General features: G+C 54.9%; 1 protein-coding gene across 4 annotated transcripts; it reads left to right on the top strand.

Moving 5' to 3' along the window:
• Positions 1–13: 13 nt before the first annotated feature.
• Positions 14–17208, top strand: STK36 (serine/threonine kinase 36). 4 transcript variants are annotated; one of them, XM_040703854.2, is made up of 27 exons: positions 14–225; positions 705–845; positions 1569–1646; positions 2009–2139; positions 2384–2633; positions 3038–3131; positions 3373–3542; positions 3744–3946; positions 4021–4147; positions 4259–4402; positions 4672–4851; positions 5076–5167; positions 5468–5573; positions 5998–6139; positions 6433–6560; positions 7259–7363; positions 7585–7683; positions 7905–7999; positions 8328–8391; positions 8579–8689; positions 8832–8906; positions 9316–9487; positions 9732–9879; positions 9981–10140; positions 10314–11060; positions 11151–11913; positions 17141–17208. In XM_040703854.2, exons 1-26 carry the CDS (start codon positions 142–144, stop codon positions 11295–11297), a joined length of 3993 nt encoding a protein of 1330 aa, XP_040559788.1. In that variant the 5' UTR covers positions 14–141; the 3' UTR covers positions 11298–11913; positions 17141–17208. The 4 variants fall into 4 exon arrangements, with proteins under 4 accessions (XP_040559788.1, XP_040559787.1, XP_422059.5 ...); XM_040703853.2 differs by having other exon boundaries at positions 5073–5167; XM_422059.7 differs by having other exon boundaries at positions 5073–5167; positions 11151–11968.
• Positions 17209–18846: the final 1638 nt, after the last annotated feature.

Genomic DNA, 18846 nt, shown 5'->3' with positions numbered 1-18846 from the left:
GGCCTCGGCTGTTGCTAGGCGACGCGGCGGCGCGGCCTAACGCGGCGGGCTCGATCTCAGGCCGGGTTTTACTGCGGTCCCGCGGCCTTAAATCGTTGGTCCATCTTCTGAGGAGCCTCTGCCCGACCTCGGAGCCCCGCCATGGAGAGGTACCACGTGCTGGAGGTGATCGGAGAAGGCTCCTTCGGACGAGTGTACAAGGGGCGGCGGAGGTGCAGCGCCCAGGTGAGGAGTGAGATGGGTACCGGGAGGGACATCTGTAAAGAGCCTGGCTCCATCTTCTTAGAAGTCTCCTTCTGCCAGCCACAGGGTTGCTGTTCCGTTTATCTCTACGTTAATGAAGCTCGGGCCCCCCAGTTTCAGCTTGTATGCCATGTGTATCAGCCGCCTTGCCATCCTGGTGGCTTCAGCTAGGACCACTCCTGTTTTGTCAGTGCACTTCTAGGCCAAAAGCTGGCCACTGTGGCCTAACAAGTGCTAAGTAAAGGGCAAGAATCTCTTCCTTCAGACAACTGCCCGCAGTCCTGCAAATACAGCTCAGGTGGCTGCTGGTACTCCTTGTTGCCCCAGCTTCAAAGGGCCCTATGAACATGTCTCATTCTGTGTGTTCACCTAGGAAATACTGAGTCCCACTTTGGTTAAATGCAGCCCCCAGCAAGGTGGGTAGGACCCTGCTCTGATCACAGCTTTGCCTGCTTTGGAAGGTGGTGGCTCTGAAATTCATCCCCAAGGTGGGGCGGTCTGAGAAGGAGCTGAAGAACCTGCAGCGGGAAATTGAGATTATGAGAGGCCTCCATCACCCTAACATCATTCAGATGCTTGACAGCTTTGAGACTGACAAAGAGGTAAAGGGGCCTGTGTGGGGCTGGTACTTTTGCTTGGTTGGGCAGGGGGTACGGGCTGTCACCTGCTGTCATCTCTGTCTCAGGAGATGTTGGTGACAGCCTTCCAGGGCGCTAGCAGCATTTCTAGCAAGCCAGGTTTGTTCAGTGCCCAGCTGTATCTCCAGTCTTGTTGAGTGCTGCAGACCTGCCACCAGCCTATTCTGCTCCCTCAGGTGGCCTAATTGGGGTCTCCTGCTCTCTGGACATGGAGAGACCTTATGAGGAAATTGTCTTAGGACTGTGACCCAGCCTACTGATTGGTCAATATTTATCAGAGCTCTCCAGTAATTGGGCAGTAGATCAAGGGAGTGAAACTTCTTTACTGAAAGGGTTGTTAAGCACTGGAATAGTCTCCCTAAGGAGGTGGTTAAGTCATCATCCCTGGATGTGTTTAAAAAACGTTTGGATGTGGTGCTCAGGGACATGTTTTAGCAAAGGGCTGTTAGTTAGGGTAGTATGGTTAGGTTGTGGTTGGACTTGATGATCTTTTCCAACCTGAGCAATTCTGTGATTCTATGATTCTGTGCTTCTACCACTGGGCTAAGAAATACCACTATATGCTTGTATTGTTCCTTTACACTTCCCTGACTTCTGCTGTGTGTTCCAGATAAGTAGAACTACAAAGGTTCAGTAGGGATGTGTCTGAGGGTGTGCTTAATGCCTCCACACTGCTCCTTCCTCCAGGTGGTGATGGTGACTGACTATGCAGAGGGGGAGCTATTCCAGATCCTGGAGGACGATGGGAGTTTGCCCGAGGACCAGGTGACTGGCCACACAGGCTTTGCTGCAGGAAGGAGGGAACAGGATTTTTCAGCAGTCAGAGGGCTCTGCTGTGGGCCTGGATATGTCAAGGGGGTGAAGGTTTCTCTGAGGCTTCGGCTGGCAGAGTTTCTGAAGGGGATGAAAAGGCAGCCAGATTGCAGGCAGTGGGTCACAGTGGTCCCACAGACTTCAGTCTCCCTGTTCCTTTTACAAGAGCCACAACACATGACTGCTGCCTCGGCCTTCAGTTCATTTCTCTGTCAGGAAGGAGCTGCTGGCCCAAGGCTGGGGCTTGTCCCTGTCCCAAACAGGGCAAGGGCAAGAGTTTGGGTACTGGAATGAAGCTCCTGTGTCTCTGGCAGGTCCAGACCATAGCTGCCCAGCTGGTCTCTGCTCTCTATTACCTGCACTCCCACCGCATCTTGCACCGTGACATGAAACCCCAGAACATCCTGCTGGGCAAAGATGGTGTCATCAAGCTCTGTGACTTCGGGTACGTGCAGGTGACCAGCTAAGGAGGACGTGTAGGCTTGGGGCATCCAAGGAGTGTCCTGGAGCTGTAGAAGAGAAGGGGAGGTGTGGAAGGGGACTTGCATTCTGCATGTATTCGGGGGCTAGCAGGGGTGGGGAATTTGGGGCTCGAGAGGGGATGGGATATTGATGACTCACAGAGTCTCCTTAGGAGCTGCAGAGGCTGCTCCAGTCTGAAATGGCCACCTGTGTTTTGCTCTGAGCAGGTTTGCACGTGCCATGAGCATCCACACCATGGTGCTGACTTCCATCAAGGGCACTCCACTGTACATGTCCCCTGAGTTGGTGGAGGAGCGGCCATATGACCACACAGCAGACCTGTGGTCTGTGGGCTGCATCCTGTATGAACTGTTCATGGGCACACCTCCCTTCTACACAAGCAGCATCTTCCAGCTTGTCAGCCTCATTGTCAAGGACCCTGTCAAATGGCCTAAGGCCATAAGCCCAGCCTTCAAGGTAAGGAACAAAGCCCTGTCTGTGGTGTAGGACTCATTGATGCAGTAGCTGTTTTGGCTTTGTGTGCTTCTCTGATTGTTTATGCTTAGGTTTTCTCTCCCCTGATACGGATTTCAGAACACAGTGAAGGGATGAGATCTTGGCCTCCCTGAAGGGAAGCCCTTATCACTGCTATCCCTAGATAAATTGGGAAGTTGAGGCAGACAGCAGAGGAATAATTTACTGAGCTAAGAAGGGAAGTGTCTTCCCACTGCCTGTCTGCCATCAGCACCAGACCCAGTGTTTCTCAGGGTGAGACAAAGAACCCAGGAGTCCTGAGCACTCTTTGTGAGGGAGACTAGTGGGAGCACTGTATTCTTTTTTGCATGTGTGGTGTCTGGCCTTGGCACTGTGCTGCCTTGCAGAGCTTCCTGCAGGGGCTGCTAATGAAGGACCCCCACCAGCGCCTGTCATGGCCAGAGCTGCTCTCCCACCCCTTTGTTGCTGGACGGGTTACTGGTGAGTACCAAATCATTTCCCCTTCTTACTGCCTGGAGACTGGGAGCACCAGCCTACCATTCTTTCTTTTTTTCTACCCTGGTCTTTGCCTCCTTTCTCATAGCTTGCACCAACCACCAACCCCTAGCTCCTGCCCCTGGGGTTGCTTTGGGTTCCTCGGGATTCTCCTGGGATTGCAGAGCTGGTTACTCTCCTTGTGTCTCGAGAAAGAGTTGCTGAAATTCTGCTCCTGCCTTCTCAGTGATTGATGACACAGAAGAGCATGGGATCTCAAACCCCTTCACCACCAAGCTGTCCCCAGAGCTACAGGCCCTGAAGGAGCAGCAAGCCCATTCTCTGGCCCCTAGGAGTGGCCAGTCCAGGATCCTGAGAAAGGCTCGGCAGAAGATGGCTGAGGAGGCACAGAAAAAGGTGGAGAAAAGTGTGGGATTCTCTGGACTGCACCCCATGGTTATGTCAAAGGAGGGGCTCTTAAATGGGACTGAGGTGAAAGACGGAAGGTGGGCCAGGCTGGCATAGTGGCTGCATACGAGGCAGGATTGTGGTGTCAGTGGTGTGGTGGGGCTCTTCTCACTGAGTCTGCCCTGACCAAACTTCTCTGCCATCTCCCAGGGGCAGCTGAAGGCAAACATTACATCTGTGAAGGACTCCGGCAAAGGACACACCAGACATAAACCCAGAGCAGCTTTTGGAAAGGCAGCCCTTGAGGAGGAGGTGGAGCTACCACCATCCTTCAAAGAGAAGAAATCTGGTGTCCTGCAAGGAAAGAACAGCATGGCAGAGTGGCAACTGAAGGAGCCTCCTCCCAGCCCACGGTGAGGGAAGGCTGGGACTGGGAAAAAGAGAGGAAAGTGGGGTGGCTCATTGACTAGGCTGTTTCCTTGTCCAGGGAGCACAGCATCACACAAGATTATGAGCGGGAGTTTCCCCAGCCAGAAGCACCTCTGCAGCTTGCTGTTGGCAAAGCAGAGCTCCGAGGCAGGCAAAGCATCAAGGCTGTGGACCTGGAGAGTGAGGTAAGATGGTGTGCTGCGATAAGGACATCAGGGCCCAGTCCCTAGGGTCTGGGACACAGACCCTGGGGCAGGCAGAATCTGTGGCATCAGCTCTCTCTTCTCCATGGTCAGGAGCAGGAGAGTGATGAGGAGTGGCAACACCTGATCGAGGCCACAGAGCCCTTGGCCATGCAGCTGAGCACCCCTCTTAGCCTCCTGAGGGACCCAGCCTTCCGGCACCGTGTCCAAGCCCGGCTTGCAGAATCTGCTCAGCAAGTGAGTGATGGCTGGTCCAGCTGACTGAGACTGGGGACATGGATGCTACCTTCTTTCCTGGGATTGGGTTGGAAGCATTGAGAGATCCCCTGCTTCAGCTAGCAAGGAGTCCTGCTGCTTCCCCAGGAATCAGAGCTGCCTCACACACTTAGCTTGTCATCTGCTCCACTGTTGTCCCTTGCCTTTGAGGTTGGGGGGCAGCCACATGGCTGATGGAGAGGCCAAAAGTGAGTCCTGAACATGAGTCCTTCTGGCTTCTCGCTACCCAGGTGCTGGAAGGGATGCTTGAGGGAGCCTCCCATCTCCGTCCTGTGCTTCGCGTTGTGGGAAATCTCCTGGCTACCCGCTGTGACTCTGAGCTGCTGAACCTCTTTTGCCAAGAGCTGAGCTTGCCATTGTCCCTGCTGCATCTGGCCAAGCAGATGCTGGAGAGTGGCAGCACCAGGCAGGTGAGTGTAGAACCTCAGACAGATTGGGGCTCCCTCAGTCCTGCAGTGTGCCTCTGCTGTCACATGTCTCTGCGTCCTGCTGGAGCTGGTTCACAGGACCAGTGTCTCTTCCAGGCCCTGCTTAGAAGGGGGAAGATCTTGGCAAGGAAGAATCCTGCTGCAGTGGTGTCAGGCTGGCAGGCAGACAGTTGCCACTTCATGTTTCTTTCTGCTTCCTGCAGCAGCCCTGGTGTATCACAGTGCTGACAGACCTCATCATGGTGACCACAGTTTACTTCAGCAGTGAATGCAACCTGGAGAAGAGCGGGCAGGACAGGTAGGGGCAGGACAGTTAGGGGCAACATGGTGCACTCTGAGGTCTCTTGTGGCCACAGTAGGGACAGTAGAGAAGTAGGCAAGAAGGAGAAACTGTAATGTGGGGAAGCATCATGATAAATGTCACAGTACTTACAGATAAGTACTTTCCATGGGGCTAATACAGGGGAAGGCACAGCTGTTGAGTCCAATTGTGCTGCTTGCCCTTTGCTGTAAGGGCTGTAAGGACCTGACCAGATCCTGTCCTCATAGCCAGTGACTATGTTTATCTGTTCTCTTTTGCACTTGCTGCCTTCCCTAGCCTACAGACCATCCAGGAGAGTGCCAACCACTTCCTAGCCTTGCTGCCAGATTTGCTGGCCGAGCCAGCTGACAGTGAGATGAGACTCTGCCAGCAAAGCCTCCTGGTAAAGAGTGTCTCTGTCTCCCTGTGCCACCCTCTGTCCTCCCCTGACTGAAGCTGTGGGCTTGGGTGCATGTGTTAGTGGGGAGAGCAGCCTGCCCTAAGCTATGTGGCCTGATGCATTCTTCTCAGGGCCACTGTTGTACTTTTTTTTGGGGGGGGGGGGGGGCGCGTGGATCACATGCAGAAAGAACCTCTCTGAGGAACACCTTCCTTGGCTGTGCCTCCATGCATACCCTTTTCTCAGCCGGCACATGGCTCCTATGCAGTAACAGTGGGACTTGAGAGGCTGGAGAGGAGACGTTGGTCCCTGAAGCTCTAGCACAAGTGTTCATCTCTGCTGTCCTCCCCTAGTTTCCTCCATGATTGTTTGTCTCTACCCTCCCACTTTCTATCTGCAGTAATAGCAATCTCTGTATCTCCCCCAGTGCTTTACCCTGCTCTGTGAGAGCCTGGATGCGATGTGCCCCTCTATCTCTGCCCCCTTCTATGCCAGCCTGCGAGAGGAGAATGAGCCCCTGCTGGACAGACTCCTTCAGGGATTGATCTCTGAGCAACCTGCTCTGCAAGGTAGTACTAATGGCAGCTAACCACTTTCTCACAGGGCTTCCTGGCAGGTTTTCCTTCTCTTTCAAGCCCTTGAGCTCTATCAGAGCACTGACTGCTGTTGCCAGGAGAAGGTGGCCGAGCTTATCTGCCCAAATCCCTCAAACATCTGCCACCTGGGGCTCTCTTGTTCTCTCTCTCATTTGCAGATCTCACCATTCTCATCACCCAAACATCTCTTGGCCTCCAGCTCCATCCTGCTGTTCCTAAGCACCCCTCACCCTTAAGGCACGTCTCCTGAGCTCTGTCCTTTGCAGGTGCAACAATGGAGGCCAAGTCAGCTCATGACCAGAGACAGTGCGTGGCAGACCTTTGTACGGCTGCACTGGCAGCTGCCTGCAGCATCCCCCTGGCACAGAGCAGCTGTCGGGAAACCAAGCAGCAGGTCAGGCCACTTCTCTTTGCAGGGCAAAGATGTGTGGTCCCCAGGGGAGCAACAGCCCTTTGAGGGAGAATCTTTTTCAGCAGTAGAGTGTAGAGCTGGGGTCCTCTGAGTTTGTTGGCAGAGGAGCTGTAATTTGCAGGCTGCTCCTCCTGGTCTAAGAGCTGAGCCTCAGGAGTCTAAGGACTGGGGTTAGGAACACAGGGGAGGGGAAACTGTGGGTTCAGCCCTTGATGGTTCTCATCTGCCTCATGTTAGCCATTAAGTAAATGAGTCTAAGGACTCCTGAGTCAATTAAAAGACTCACACTTAGGGTCTGACATAGGGAAGTGCTAAATAAAAAAGTAGGTAACAGAGAAATGCAAAGGATTCTTGTAAGTTTGTGATGTGAACTGTAGAAAATCTGAAATTAAATTAAACTGAGTAAGAGGGAAAACAAGAATACAGACTTATGTTTGATAATTGAGTTCAACTCTAAGTCAACATGGAAAGAAGCAGTGCAGGAATCTTATCTTACTCATGTCAGCTCACGGAATGTGCATCAAAGCAGTGCTGGGTCATGGCAGATGATCATGCCTGCGTGAAAACAGGCACTGCTGTGTAGGAAGCAATGCCTTCTGTTAATCTGTTGGTAGTATGAAACTTCTTAGTCTGTGCAATACTTCAGGTGCCTGAAGTGTAAAACAGGCCAATTTCTACAGGTTGCTCAGGAGATAGCTGGAAAGCTTATGGATGGCGAGTGCCAGCAGCTTGGGAAGCTGCTGGGGAGGCTGGAGCACCCAAATTGCTCCTTGAATGTTCTCAAGGTAATGACTTCATCCATTTATCTGGCTGTTTCCAGAGGTGTTTGGTCCCCTGGCCTAGGATTAGGAGCTTGGGGAAGTGAGAGCTGTAGGTTCATCCCTTAAAAACTCTGGTCTCCTTGAGTAATTGAGCCCACAGTAGTCATGGAGTGTGACTAGGATGGGCCTGATCACTGTGTCTCTTTCACCTGGGCAGCTGTACAGCTTTCCCTTCTGTCTTGCAGATCCTCTACACTTGCTGCTATGCCAGCCCGAGTCTGTGCCAGCACCTGGGGAGGAGCCAGCAAGTATGGGATTTCCTTATGCAGCTCTCAAAGGGCAAGGTAGAACTTCACTGCGACCCTTGTAATTGGGTAGGAGTGCAGGCAAACATGACCCACTTCTTTGGGTGCTACTTACACCAGGCTGGGGGTTGTGGGAAGAAAAGAGTGTGATGGAGCTCAGTCTGTAGAGTGCAGTTGTCGTTTTCCTTCCAGGTCTCAGAAGCATTCCCTCCTCCCCTCCCAGTCTTGCTGTTCCCCTGTGACTCCTACTCCCTTGGCAGGTCCCCATGGCAGAGGTGACTCGGAAGGTGGCCTGTGAGGCCTCCCTATACCTGCTGGCCCTGCTTACCCTGCAGCCCCAGGCCTCTCCTTCCAGGTAAGCACCAGCTTTTATCTGTGGGTAAGGTAGGAGCATTCGCTGTCCTGTACAAGCCTCTGCCCTGCACCCTACTCAGAGCTAGGCTTCTGGTCCTGCTGATCTCTCTGATCCTGACACCTAGATGGATGCTGGTGATGCACTAGGGACCCAGAATGGGCAAGGAAGCTCTGTGAATCAGGAATCACTTGTCCTCCTGCAAAGTGGCTTCTTCCCATCCTTGGGAATATTTGAATGCTGCTGCTCAGTTGGATGTAGAGACCTGGAAATACAGTACTGTGAGGAGGGCTTAGCTGCCAGTGTCTCTCCTCTGGTTCCTGTGTTTCAGGCTGGAGGAGGTGGTTACCCTGGCCTTGGATGTGCTCACTCAGTCTCCTGTCATCTCTGTTGTGGTAAGTCTGTTCATCCTGTCAGAGGTACCGTGAAGAATCCTGCAGAGCCCACATCCCATTTGGGTCTTACTGTTGCTTACTCAGGATGGGATGGGATTGGTGCAGCTGATCTGTCCTTGCCCTGGTCTAATGGATTAAGAGTGGATAGGCAAGTCCTAAAGGTGCTGAGTTCTGTCTGCTCCCACAGGGTGCTGCAGCATTCCTCCTGACACAGCTTGACCAGCGTGGGGTGCCAGTGGCACTTCAGGGAAAAGAAATCTTACCAGCAGTGACAAATGCACTGATGGAGCCTGCTGAGGTATGGAATAGGGCCTGAGGAGCAGGGGGGCCTTGCTGTCACCCCAGTACAAGGGTTTGCAGGTGAAGAGAAAGGTATGGGGTCTGGTGCTGCTGCCCCTGGAGCAATGCCCAGATCCAGCCTGTCCCACATTCTCTTACAGCTGCACTTCTCGCTGCCTATGGGTGCTGGTCTCTATGACGGGATCATTTTCCTCCTGTTGAAGCTGCTTGCACAGGTACCAGCCTGCCTTTCACCCTTTGCCTGGACTGGGTGTGGAGATGCAGAGGCCAGAGTATGGATTGGTGGTGGAGGATGGGAAAAACGAGAAATTGCAGAGCTTTGGCTGAACTGTGCAACCCCATGAAAGTCACCTAGGGTTGTTTGTGGATCTCAGGAGGGTTGATGGGAGGCTGATGGGCAGAGAGGAGTGATTCATGGACGTATCAGAGTAGGAGAGAGTAGAAATGCCCTGAGACTGGTGCTGTCAGCAGGGGCAGGAGTGCTGCCAGGCTGCTCGGTTCCCCTCTTTACTCTTTGGGCCATGCAGCCCTGGCCTCCCTGGGACCATGGGGCTGGTAGGGTCATGAACTGGAACCCTGGGGAACAGCCTGGAAGCCTCTTAACACTTTTCTCCCCGTACATAGGAAGATGTGGCTGTGGAGCAGAGCTTTGCTGCCTCAGAGTTGTGGAACGTGGTGTGGCACTGTGTTCCTGCAGTGCTTTGCATGGGCAGCAGTGGGGCAGCACTGGAGGGAGACAGCCCAGGGGCAGGGCCCCCTGTGGCAGAGCCAGACTGGAGCCTTCTCTCCCCTCAAGGTAGGAGCTGTGGGTGAAAAAGGCATCTGTCCTGTACCCTACTCGCATCCTGCCTTCAGGCTTGCTTACATCTCTGTCCCCATCAGCATCCAATCCCTAGGGCCAGAGGGTTCAGGGACTGTTCTTGAGGATTGTTGACCTTCTCCAGAGAGTGAGGGCTCTGTGCAGCACAGGCAGACAGAAGAGAGGAGACTTTTTCAGTCTTCCCTAATTTTGCCTTTCTGCCATGCTGTTCCTCCTGCAGGCACACTGCTTTTCTTAAGCCTGGCCCTCTTCATCTTCACTCGTGAGACCCACCGGTGCCTGCCTCAGCTCACCCAGTCCCGAGGTGTCTTCATGGTGATGCTGAAGACACTGCTGTCCCCTCGCTTCCTGGCGTGTCTGGCACAGACGTGAGTTGGGAAGGCTGAAGTGGGCAATACTCAACAGCTCTGTTTTTTTTTTGTTCCCCCCCCATCATCTCTGTATTAAGCCCAGTCTCTAACAAATTCAGGCAAGCAGGGGAGAATGGAGAGGCTGAGCTCATCCCAGCTGTAGTGATCCAGGCCTGCCAGCTCCTCTGTTTTCCTTTTGCCCTGGACGTGGATGAAGACACCATAGCATTAGTCATCGAGGCAGTGAGAGACTCCCAGATCCCTCCCCAGCTACTACAGGTACCCTTCTACCCCCCATTTATCTTCCCCTCCATATTCTGGAGACAGTTCCCCACATCACAGCCCATGTTGGCGCTGCCATTTGTGCCCATGTGGGGACAACACTTGAGTGCTATACAGCCCTCAGTGCAAGGACAATGCCCTCAGCACTGCTGTATCTCCTTTCTTCTTAGGTCTGCTGTCACCATCTGCCTTTCTCAGACACTGAGCTCCCCATGAGCCTCTTATGCCGCCTTGTTGTGTCCGATGAGCAGGTCACAGACCAAATAGCAAGGGAGGCTGCCACCTCAGAGCACATCATTGCCTACTTGAGTACTGTGTTGTTTTCAGGCAGCCTCACACTCACAACTGACCTCCTGTCTCTCTTGACTCATGTGGCTCGGACCTGTCCGGAGCACCTGCCCTTTCTCCAGAGGATTTTAGGGGGTTCAGATATGTCCTACCAGGCACTGACCCACCTACTCAGCCACCAGGAACACCCCATACGAGCCAAAACCTGCAATCTGCTGGGCAACCTGCTCCGACACAGCCACGGCTTTCCCCAGGTGCTGCAGAACCAGCCTGGCTTACTGGAGAGCCTGCTGGTGTGCCTGGCTGATGAGGATGAGGCTGTGCGCAAGGCAGCCAGCTTTGCGGTGGGTAATGCTGCTTATCACGAGTCCTCCCCAGCCGGGACTCTGGGCAGGGCCGTGCCCAGGCTGACGCAGCTGCTGAGTGACCGGCAGGCCAAGACGCGCTGCAATGCGGCCTCAGCCCTGGGCAACTTGGGCCGGCGCTCAGCAGAGCTCGGGGAGTTGCTCATCGAAAGCGGGGCCCCCCGCATCCTCCTGGAGATGGCCTGCCGGGACCCCCAGGCCAGCGTGCGGGAGGGAGCACTCATGGCTCTGCGCGCTGTCAGCCAGCACCCTGGGATACAGCAGGTATCAGCCCTCACCCGTCTTATGGGACAGCTGGTGGCGTTGAGGGGGTGGTGCAGGGCTGACTGCTGATTGCTGTGCCTCTGTCCGCAGGTGTTGCTGTCCCTCAGGGCCACTGACCAGCTGGCTGCACTGGCCGGCGGTGACTCCTGGACCACGGCTGGGGGCAGCCCCCGGCCTTCATCTGCACGCCACTGCCAGAAGCTCATCCGCCTCCTCACACCCCTGCAGAGCACCTGAGGGAGCTCAGTGAGTCCCTGCAAGCTACGTGTGCCTGTCTCGGGCCCTGCGCTGGTGAGAAGGGCTGAAGCCAGCAGTCACCCCAGTGGTGGCATCGGGATGGGAGAAACGCTCCCCCTGACCCCCAGTGACTACTGGCTGCCCCAGGGGACTCTGCCTGGCCTCTCAGGCTGTGCCCTGGATGCACTGATTAGGACTGAGGATGATGACACTTTCTGCATGCTGCTGTGGCACACTCAGCAGCATATGCATATGGCTCTGATCAGAAGCATCAGTATGGGGCACTGTACCGAAGGACCCTTCCCACGTGGAGCCTTTTTTGGAACAAGTGCCTGCGATCTACAGGATCTGGCCCTTTTTAAGGGCCTTATCAGCCGCAGCACCGGGCTGTGGCCGTGCCCTGCTCATCCCGTCTATCCCCCCTGCGTCCCTCTGACTGCTGCCCTCTCGGCCGCCAGGGGGCGCTGCGGGCGCGGTGCACGCCGGGAGCTGTAGTCCTGCCCGCCGCCCGCGGGACTGCTGGGATGCGCGGTCACGTGGCAGCGCGGCGCCGGCCGGGATCCCCATGGTAACGGCGGGCCGTCCGCGGGCGGCTCGGGTCGGGGCACGGCGGGCGGTGAGTACGGGCGGAACCCCCCGCAACCCTTTTGAGGGCTGCGCCCCCTTTCCCGGTGAGGAGCGGGTCCCCGTAGGAGCCTCCTCGCTCCCGATCCCCTTTATTAGCGGGGCTCCCGCTTTAAGGCCTCCCCCCGGGAAAGGCCTCCGTCGCGGCCCGCCCCGGGGCTCGGCGGGGCCGCGCTCTGCTGCTCAGCGCCCTGAGGGCGGCCGGGAGGGCTGAGGCGCGGCCTTCTCGGCACGTGGCGGGAAGCGCACCTGCCGGCTGCGCTGCCGCGTGTCCCGGCCTGACACGTGCCGTGCCCGGCACCCCCACCTTCCGCACCGCCGCTCTGGGGTTGTTTGGGGGCTGCTGCCCCATCTGAACCTCTGCCTCTCCCCGTGCTTTCAACACAGGCAGCTCTCCTCCTGAGAGGCGGCCGTGTGGGGTGAGGTGGTTGCAGGGTGTGTTTCTTCCAGTTGCTTCCAGCTCCGGGTTCAACTGGGAAGGGTCTTCACCATATACCTGGAGACTTCTTTTTATTTTGTTCCAAAATACATCAAGAAAAGAGGCAAAGAAATGGTGTGCTTTGAATTAATTGGCAGTTCTTCTTCACTGTTACTTTACACTTGCACCACTCACCGTGAGACTTCCATGCTTACGCTGTTTCTGTGCCCCAGACTGAGCGCAGCCAGGCAGTGTGAAAGCAGAGCGACCTGTGCTGCTGGCTGAGCTCTCTCCTGCTGTTCCTCCCACTGTGAAGCTGGATGGAGAGTGCTGTCCCTTCAGCTTGTTGTGCCAGGGTCTGCAGGACGGTGCTTTGGACCTCTTCATGACAACTGACGAGGCTGTGAAATGCTGCATGTTTTAACTGCTTGTTTTTAACCCAGATTCATTTCCACGCTCTCAGCTGCATTGTACCATCAGCTAGGGGGTGAGGAGGTATGACTCAGGGCAGAGACTTCCTAGCTTCACTGGTGAGAAAATACGGAGCTCTCTGCTTTGCTGTCACTGACCCCCATTGGTGGCCTGGGGGCTGTGGGCAGGGAATCCCTATCCGATGGATACCAAGAGACTGCTATGAAGGCTCAGGGAAATGCTTTGCCCAGCTCTTAGAGCTGGTGGGGCAGAGTGGCAGCCTTACTTAGAGGTTTTGTTCTACGTTCAGGACTTCTTGTTCTCTGTCATTGCTGCCATGCTCTGTGCTCACAGAACGGTCAGCCCACTGCTTCCAGCAGCGTCCCAACGAGCACAGAGTCAGTCCTCTATTATTTCAGCTTTCCCTCTGTGATGAAGCCACAGCTTTTCTGCCTAATCATGCTGGAGTCCTTCGCCTCATCTGGCACCATGCACTGACGTCCTGAAAGCAGTGAGAAACGTGCAGAGTCCCCTGTGACTCAGGCAGCTGAGCCCTTGTCGCCCAGCACAGCATGGAGGCATCGACCTGCGCAGGGAGCAGCTGCTTACTTGTGCCCTGGGGTGAGGCCCTGGCTGGGCCCCAGCTGCCCCTTGGTCTGGTGCCTGCTGCCTCCATGGCTGCCTGCCTTGCCACTGCAGGGCTTGTGAGCCTCCTGCCTTGCAGTGCTGTTGATTGAAGGATCGCTTTGGGGAGCGGTGCACTTCGCACGGTTTCTGTTAGGTGTGGAATTGAAAGCCACAGCTGTTCTATGGAAGTGAGCAGCCCCAGCACACAAGCAATCCCTGGGTGCAGGTGGAATTTGCTGACACATCTTAACTGCATCTGGTTTCTCCCTGGTGTCTCTCCTCGACCTGAGTGGCCAAATGCAAACTCAGTATCTTGCAGTCTGTTCTGAGCAGGAGAGGAATTGCTCATTGTCCCACACCTTTGGTTTTGCACCCAGAAGAGGGCAGCTGTTCCACGGGCGTTCCTGGGGCAGCTGAGCTGTCTGTAAGCCTCATTGTCCTTGCATACTTGTTTTTATGGCTGGCAGTGTCCCATCCTCTTCTCCTGGAACTCAAAGGTGGCCTGGTGTGTTTGTGTGTGGTGTTGTGTGACCCTATGCTGAGTTTGGGGCTGCTTGTTTCCCGGAGCTCACCTAAATGAGGGTGGTTTCCGTGCTGTTGGAACATGAGTTTGCATCTTGTTACTGGGCATACCAGCAGCTCAGGCATGCACAGTAAATCACTGTGTTTGATTTTGTTGAAAGCTTTAATTTTTTTTGTGCTGAATAGGTCCTTGTGAAATGGGTACTGGCTTTGAATCCTGTTTGTGTTGTATTGTTGTTAACTCTCTTGTTCAGGCATTAATGGAATGCTGTAGAGCTTCAAGCGAGGGATGTGGTGTGACCTCAGATCTCCCTCAGAAAACAGCTTGGTCCCTTCTGAGCTTTCAGGCTGAAAGCGCAGCATAGAAAATAACAGCAGATCACACGTATCTGACTTTGTTTCCTTTCCACTCCTGTGACTTTTGGATGCGTGAGGCTGACAGCACGTTATCAGGTCAGCTCACAGCCCATGCATTTGCAAGCTCTTGTTATTTTAAGCGTGTCACCACAGCTGAGTTTAAAATAACCTTCCTGCTTAAACTCACGTGTCGGAGGCTTGCTTTGTGCCTGGGCTCTTTGGGGCTCATCCTTTCTGCTAGGAGCCCGATGAGGGTAGGGCTGGAGGAGCTCTCCTCCACCACTGCCTCTTGGTGGGGCACACGGGGCTGGGGCACGTGGTGGTCCCTGCAGTGTGTGAGTCGTCAGGGCTGTGGCCACGCTCCAGCTGACGTCCCATGCAGGCTGTGTGGTAATAAAAGGTGCTAGCTGAATAACTGTGAGCAGGTGCAGCTCTCCAGTCATCATAATGGTGACAATCTTGGCCTCTTTATTTATTGTGTGTCAATAAACCCAAGCCAAAATCCATTAATTACCAGTAATGATGTTTGGGTTGGGCTTCCAGCCCTGCCAATTCACCCTGGGAGCGGAGCAGGGCTTTTCCCAGCTCATGTTTCCACAATAAACCTTCCAAATGTGGTTGTACTGCTGTTGTAAGTGCCAGTGGGGGCTGCTGCCCTTTGTCGTAGGGCTGGGCTGGCAGAACCAGCGGCTGCGCTGAGCTGTGACCTTCTTGGGCAGACCCCTGCCAGAGGCATAGGTGAGCAAAATGGAAAGGGGAAACCTCACTGAAGGGTGCCCAGCAGTGATATGGTGGCTGCCTGGAGCCACGAGGCTGTGACAGCTGCTGTCCTGTGGTGCCCACTGCCTGGCACCTGAGAGTGCTTGCATCCCCTCTGCTTCTTCTGGATGTTCATTAGATGCCTCACTGAGCCGTCTCTAAGGTCACCCAGAGTGGAGGACTTCTGAGGAGAGACTCAATGCCCATTGCTTGGGCGTTGTTCCTGGGCCCAGCAAGCCTCTTCCCTATCAGGTTGATGCATCTCCTTGTCCTGCAGCTGGTGTACCGCCGTGTGTAAGCCTCCGGTGCGCTCCAAATCCCTTGTTACAGCTCTATCAGGACAAACAACTTTTATTTTTATAGTGAGATGAGGCGGGCATAGCTGCAAAGCCTGGGGGGATGAAGCACAGGTGGCTCCCGCTGGGAAATCACGCATGGCCAAGCTGCCAGCGAGGCACGGTGACCTCTCAGTAAGAGTCCCCTGCAGGCCAGGACACTGGGGACACCTCCATTAACCTCTGGATATTTTAATCATAGGATTTCACATCTGTTTTCCTGGTGCGCTGGGGTCGCTTTGGGGTCTGAGCGCGGTTGTTTGGCTGGGCGTGCGGGTGCCCACTTGTTTACTGGGGGAACTCGAGCCGAGCAGGTGGCAGCAGCTGAGCACAGCCTCTGTGCCCTGTGCTAATCGCCGTGAATGTCACAACACGGCCGGGCCGCCCGCTGCACACCGATCGGGTGACATGGCACGACCCAGTTCACGAGGGCGCGTGCGGCTCCTGCTGGGCTGCTTCAGCGAGTAGTGGTGTGTCCGTGGGGCCAGAGCAAAGCGTGCCCAGGTTAACAGGATCCTGGTGGTGCCCCTGCTGCCTTGTGAAGGTGGCACAGCTCACCCACAGCTCTGAGCATGGAGCGTGGCTGAGCCTTTCTGTGCATCTTGACAGGGTAGCGGCTCCTGTAGGGTCCTATGCAGGATGTTTCCATCTCATACAGCATCTGGATGGGATGCTGTTGGTTTGATCTGAGTGTGTATGGGAGACTGGGAGCCTGTGCAGGGTAGGGGTGAGCCCGGCCCAGCCCTTTGGTGGACCTGAACTGCTCTTACGGTGCTGCAGAGCAGCGCTTCTGGTCTGGGAGCTGCATTTCAAGTGCTGCAGCCCACGCTTGATTTTCAGGTGACAAAGGAGTGTGTGCATTGCAAGAAAATGAAGGGAGTGGGGGGATGGTTAATGCTCTGCTTACCTTTCACTACTTTTTTTGGGTGTGTTTTTCATTAAGCTTGAAAGCGATTTCTTATCGCGGCTGTATCCAGGGGCCCTCCAGGCATGAGTTAAAACAAGACAAACATCTAGCACATGCTCTGTTTTCTCTTTCTCTTCTCCCCAGGCAAAAGAATCATACAGGTGCAGTGCAATCATTTGAGGAGGATTTAGGGCACCAGCGTTGTGGCCTGCTGGCTGCTCCTTGCAAAAGACTTTTATGTAGGGCCACAATTAAGAAGAATGCATGTGTGGTGCAGGCAATCTGTGCCTGAGCACAAGTGATGATTTTAGAAGAACCCCCTGTTTTCTCTTTGCAGCCTTTTCACTCCTGAGCTGTTTCTGTAGAGTTAGCAAAGCAAGAAACTTGTTCATTGTCAAAGTGAAGGCTGAGGTTCTCATTCAACTGTGTGACCCTGGGAGCTGGATCTCTAAGGAAAGAAGGAAAACAAGAAACATTTGGGGGTTGCTGTAGAGCCAAGAGAGCTGCCTCGCCTTGCCAGGCTGGCTGTGGCAGCCAGGGAAAACTTGCTTTCACAAAGTCAAAGCTTTTGTGTGCACAGGACTTTTCCCAAGGCCCTTTATAAGTTGTCCTTCATGTCTTCTGGTGTCAAGTGAGATGCCAGCTCTTTCTTTGCTGTGGTCTGGCCCAGAGAGACCTCTGGGAAGCCTCAGCAGATGGAGGGACACGGGTTTTCGTGCCACTTGGTGTCCTCCTGGCAGCAGAGCTGGGCCTGGCTCTTTAAGCCCAGTGGTGCAGAGACATCCTGCATGGGCCCAGCTTTGCTGTGGCAGAGCTGTGGGGTAAGGAGGAAAGCAGATGCGCTGCTCAAGTCACTGTGTTTCATGTCGTCATCTTGTTTCAGGCCAGTGAAGATGCTACAGTAGATTACAGATCTGCTCTTGCCTCGTGCTATGGCTCTACATGGCCTCAGCAGGACCACAGTGCAGTAACCTGGGCCCCAGACAGGAGGAGAGCTTTGGCCTCAGGACAGACACTCTTCCAGCACAGCGAGAACGACAGCGCCGAGTGTGGTGCCTCACCCCTCAGCAGCAGGCGAAACCCATCCGGACTTTAGAGAGGCAGCGTGTAAATGCCCACCAGGATCGCAGCCCACAACCCTCAGGGATCCCTTTGCAACACTCATGCTTCTTGTACCCTCCAGCACTATGCCCATCGCATCACTATCCCAGTGAAAGCACCCAGCCCTGCCCGGAGCTGTGTGGGAGCACGCTGCTCTATCAGCGCTCCTGCCTGAGAGCCAAACCCTACCGCTTTCCTTTCCGGAGCCCCCAGGACACCAGCTCTGCCCCAGGAAGTGCAATGTCTTCCTTGCTGATGGAGCCCTGCTTGCCACCTGCACTGCCTGAAGAGCACACAGGGTCTGGGCTGAAAGGCTCTGCCCTCAGCTTAGGCTCAGCTTGCCCTCAGCAGGCTTCCAGCTCCTGCAGACCAGCGCTCCACAGCAACTCCTTCCTACAGCCAAGCAGTGCTAAAGTGCCTTTGCTGCAGTCACCAGGAATAAAGAAGCTGAAGAACACTCCAAGTTTTCCCATCATCTCATGGCCACGCTCCAGGGCTGATGGAGACTGCTTCCCCCACAGCCCTGCAGTGCAAAGCAGTGACTGGGAACAAACCTCTGTCTCCTCACTGACCCCCATGCCCAGCAGTGTGACCCTCAGGAATGAGCGATGCTCTTGGCCACTGGGGGACACTGAGAGGAAAGCGCACAGCTTGTGTGAGACAGAGCCCAAGATCAGCCTCACAACAGCTGTGCAGCAGCTGGTTGGACAGACTGCCACCTGCAGTGGCTTCGGACACGAAGTCAAAAGCTCTGGCCTTAGGAATGCAGGCGGCTTGTCCAACAGGGACAGATCAGGGCATCACATCATAGCACAACTCACTCCAGAGGAAACCATTACTCCCCCGAACTTGGAGATGGGCAACCATCGCCTTAATGGTAACTCAAGCCTTATAGGCACCGATGGTGCTGTTGTCTGCACTAAACGGATCAGCGTTCATCTCCTGGCCTCCCGTGCCAGCTCTCCCGACCGCACTTCGAACTGCCGGCTCACGAGCACACTGACCCTGCATGGCAGTGAGCAGGGAACCGGAGCAGAGCCTCCGCAGCTTGCTGCCATCTCTGAAGTGGCCACTCAGATGTCCAGCATCCAGCTGGAGAAAAAGGAGAAGTGTGCCCACACGGTGCTCCCAAAAAAGCCTGAGTGAGTAGAGGATGGGGGGTGAGCGAGGCTGTGGGGAGGTGGGGCTGGGCTGGCTTTCTTCTGGGTTTATGTTGGAAAAGGCTATACTATGGGCAGTGCAGGGGTGATTGCATCTGTGAGCAAACCCGTGTAAAACATCTTATTGCAGGAGGAGCCTTTCTTCAATCCCAGGTCACGCAGGCCCTTGGTGGCTCTGAGCCCTCACAGCTCCTTTTTCAGCCACTGAGTGGAAATGTGGTGGGGCACTGCTTGACAGGCTCTGCATGTGTTTTGGGTGAAGGTTGCTGTCAGGCCAGATCCAGCAAAACTTTCCCTGGGCAGAAGTGGGCATTCCTAAAGGAACTTG

The sequence above is a fragment of the Gallus gallus genome, chromosome 7, assembly GCF_016699485.2.
Source record: "Gallus gallus isolate bGalGal1 chromosome 7, bGalGal1.mat.broiler.GRCg7b, whole genome shotgun sequence".
Classification (NCBI taxonomy): domain Eukaryota; kingdom Metazoa; phylum Chordata; class Aves; order Galliformes; family Phasianidae; genus Gallus; species Gallus gallus.
Note: the sequence above shows the minus strand (reverse complement) of the source record. Positions and strands in the feature narration are given on the sequence as shown.

Excerpts from the sequence above, each read along its gene's own strand:
- STK36 (XM_040703853.2), top strand. The coding sequence starts at position 142 with ATGGAGAGGTACCACGTGCTGGAGGTGATCGGAGAAGGCTCCTTCGGA. Across the intron at positions 5,574-5,997 it reads TCTGCCAGCAAAGCCTCCTG|TGCTTTACCCTGCTCTGTGA; the intron begins GTAAAGAGTGTC and ends TATCTCCCCCAG. Across the intron at positions 7,684-7,904 it reads TGCAGCTCTCAAAGGGCAAG|GTCCCCATGGCAGAGGTGAC; the intron begins GTAGAACTTCAC and ends CTCCCTTGGCAG.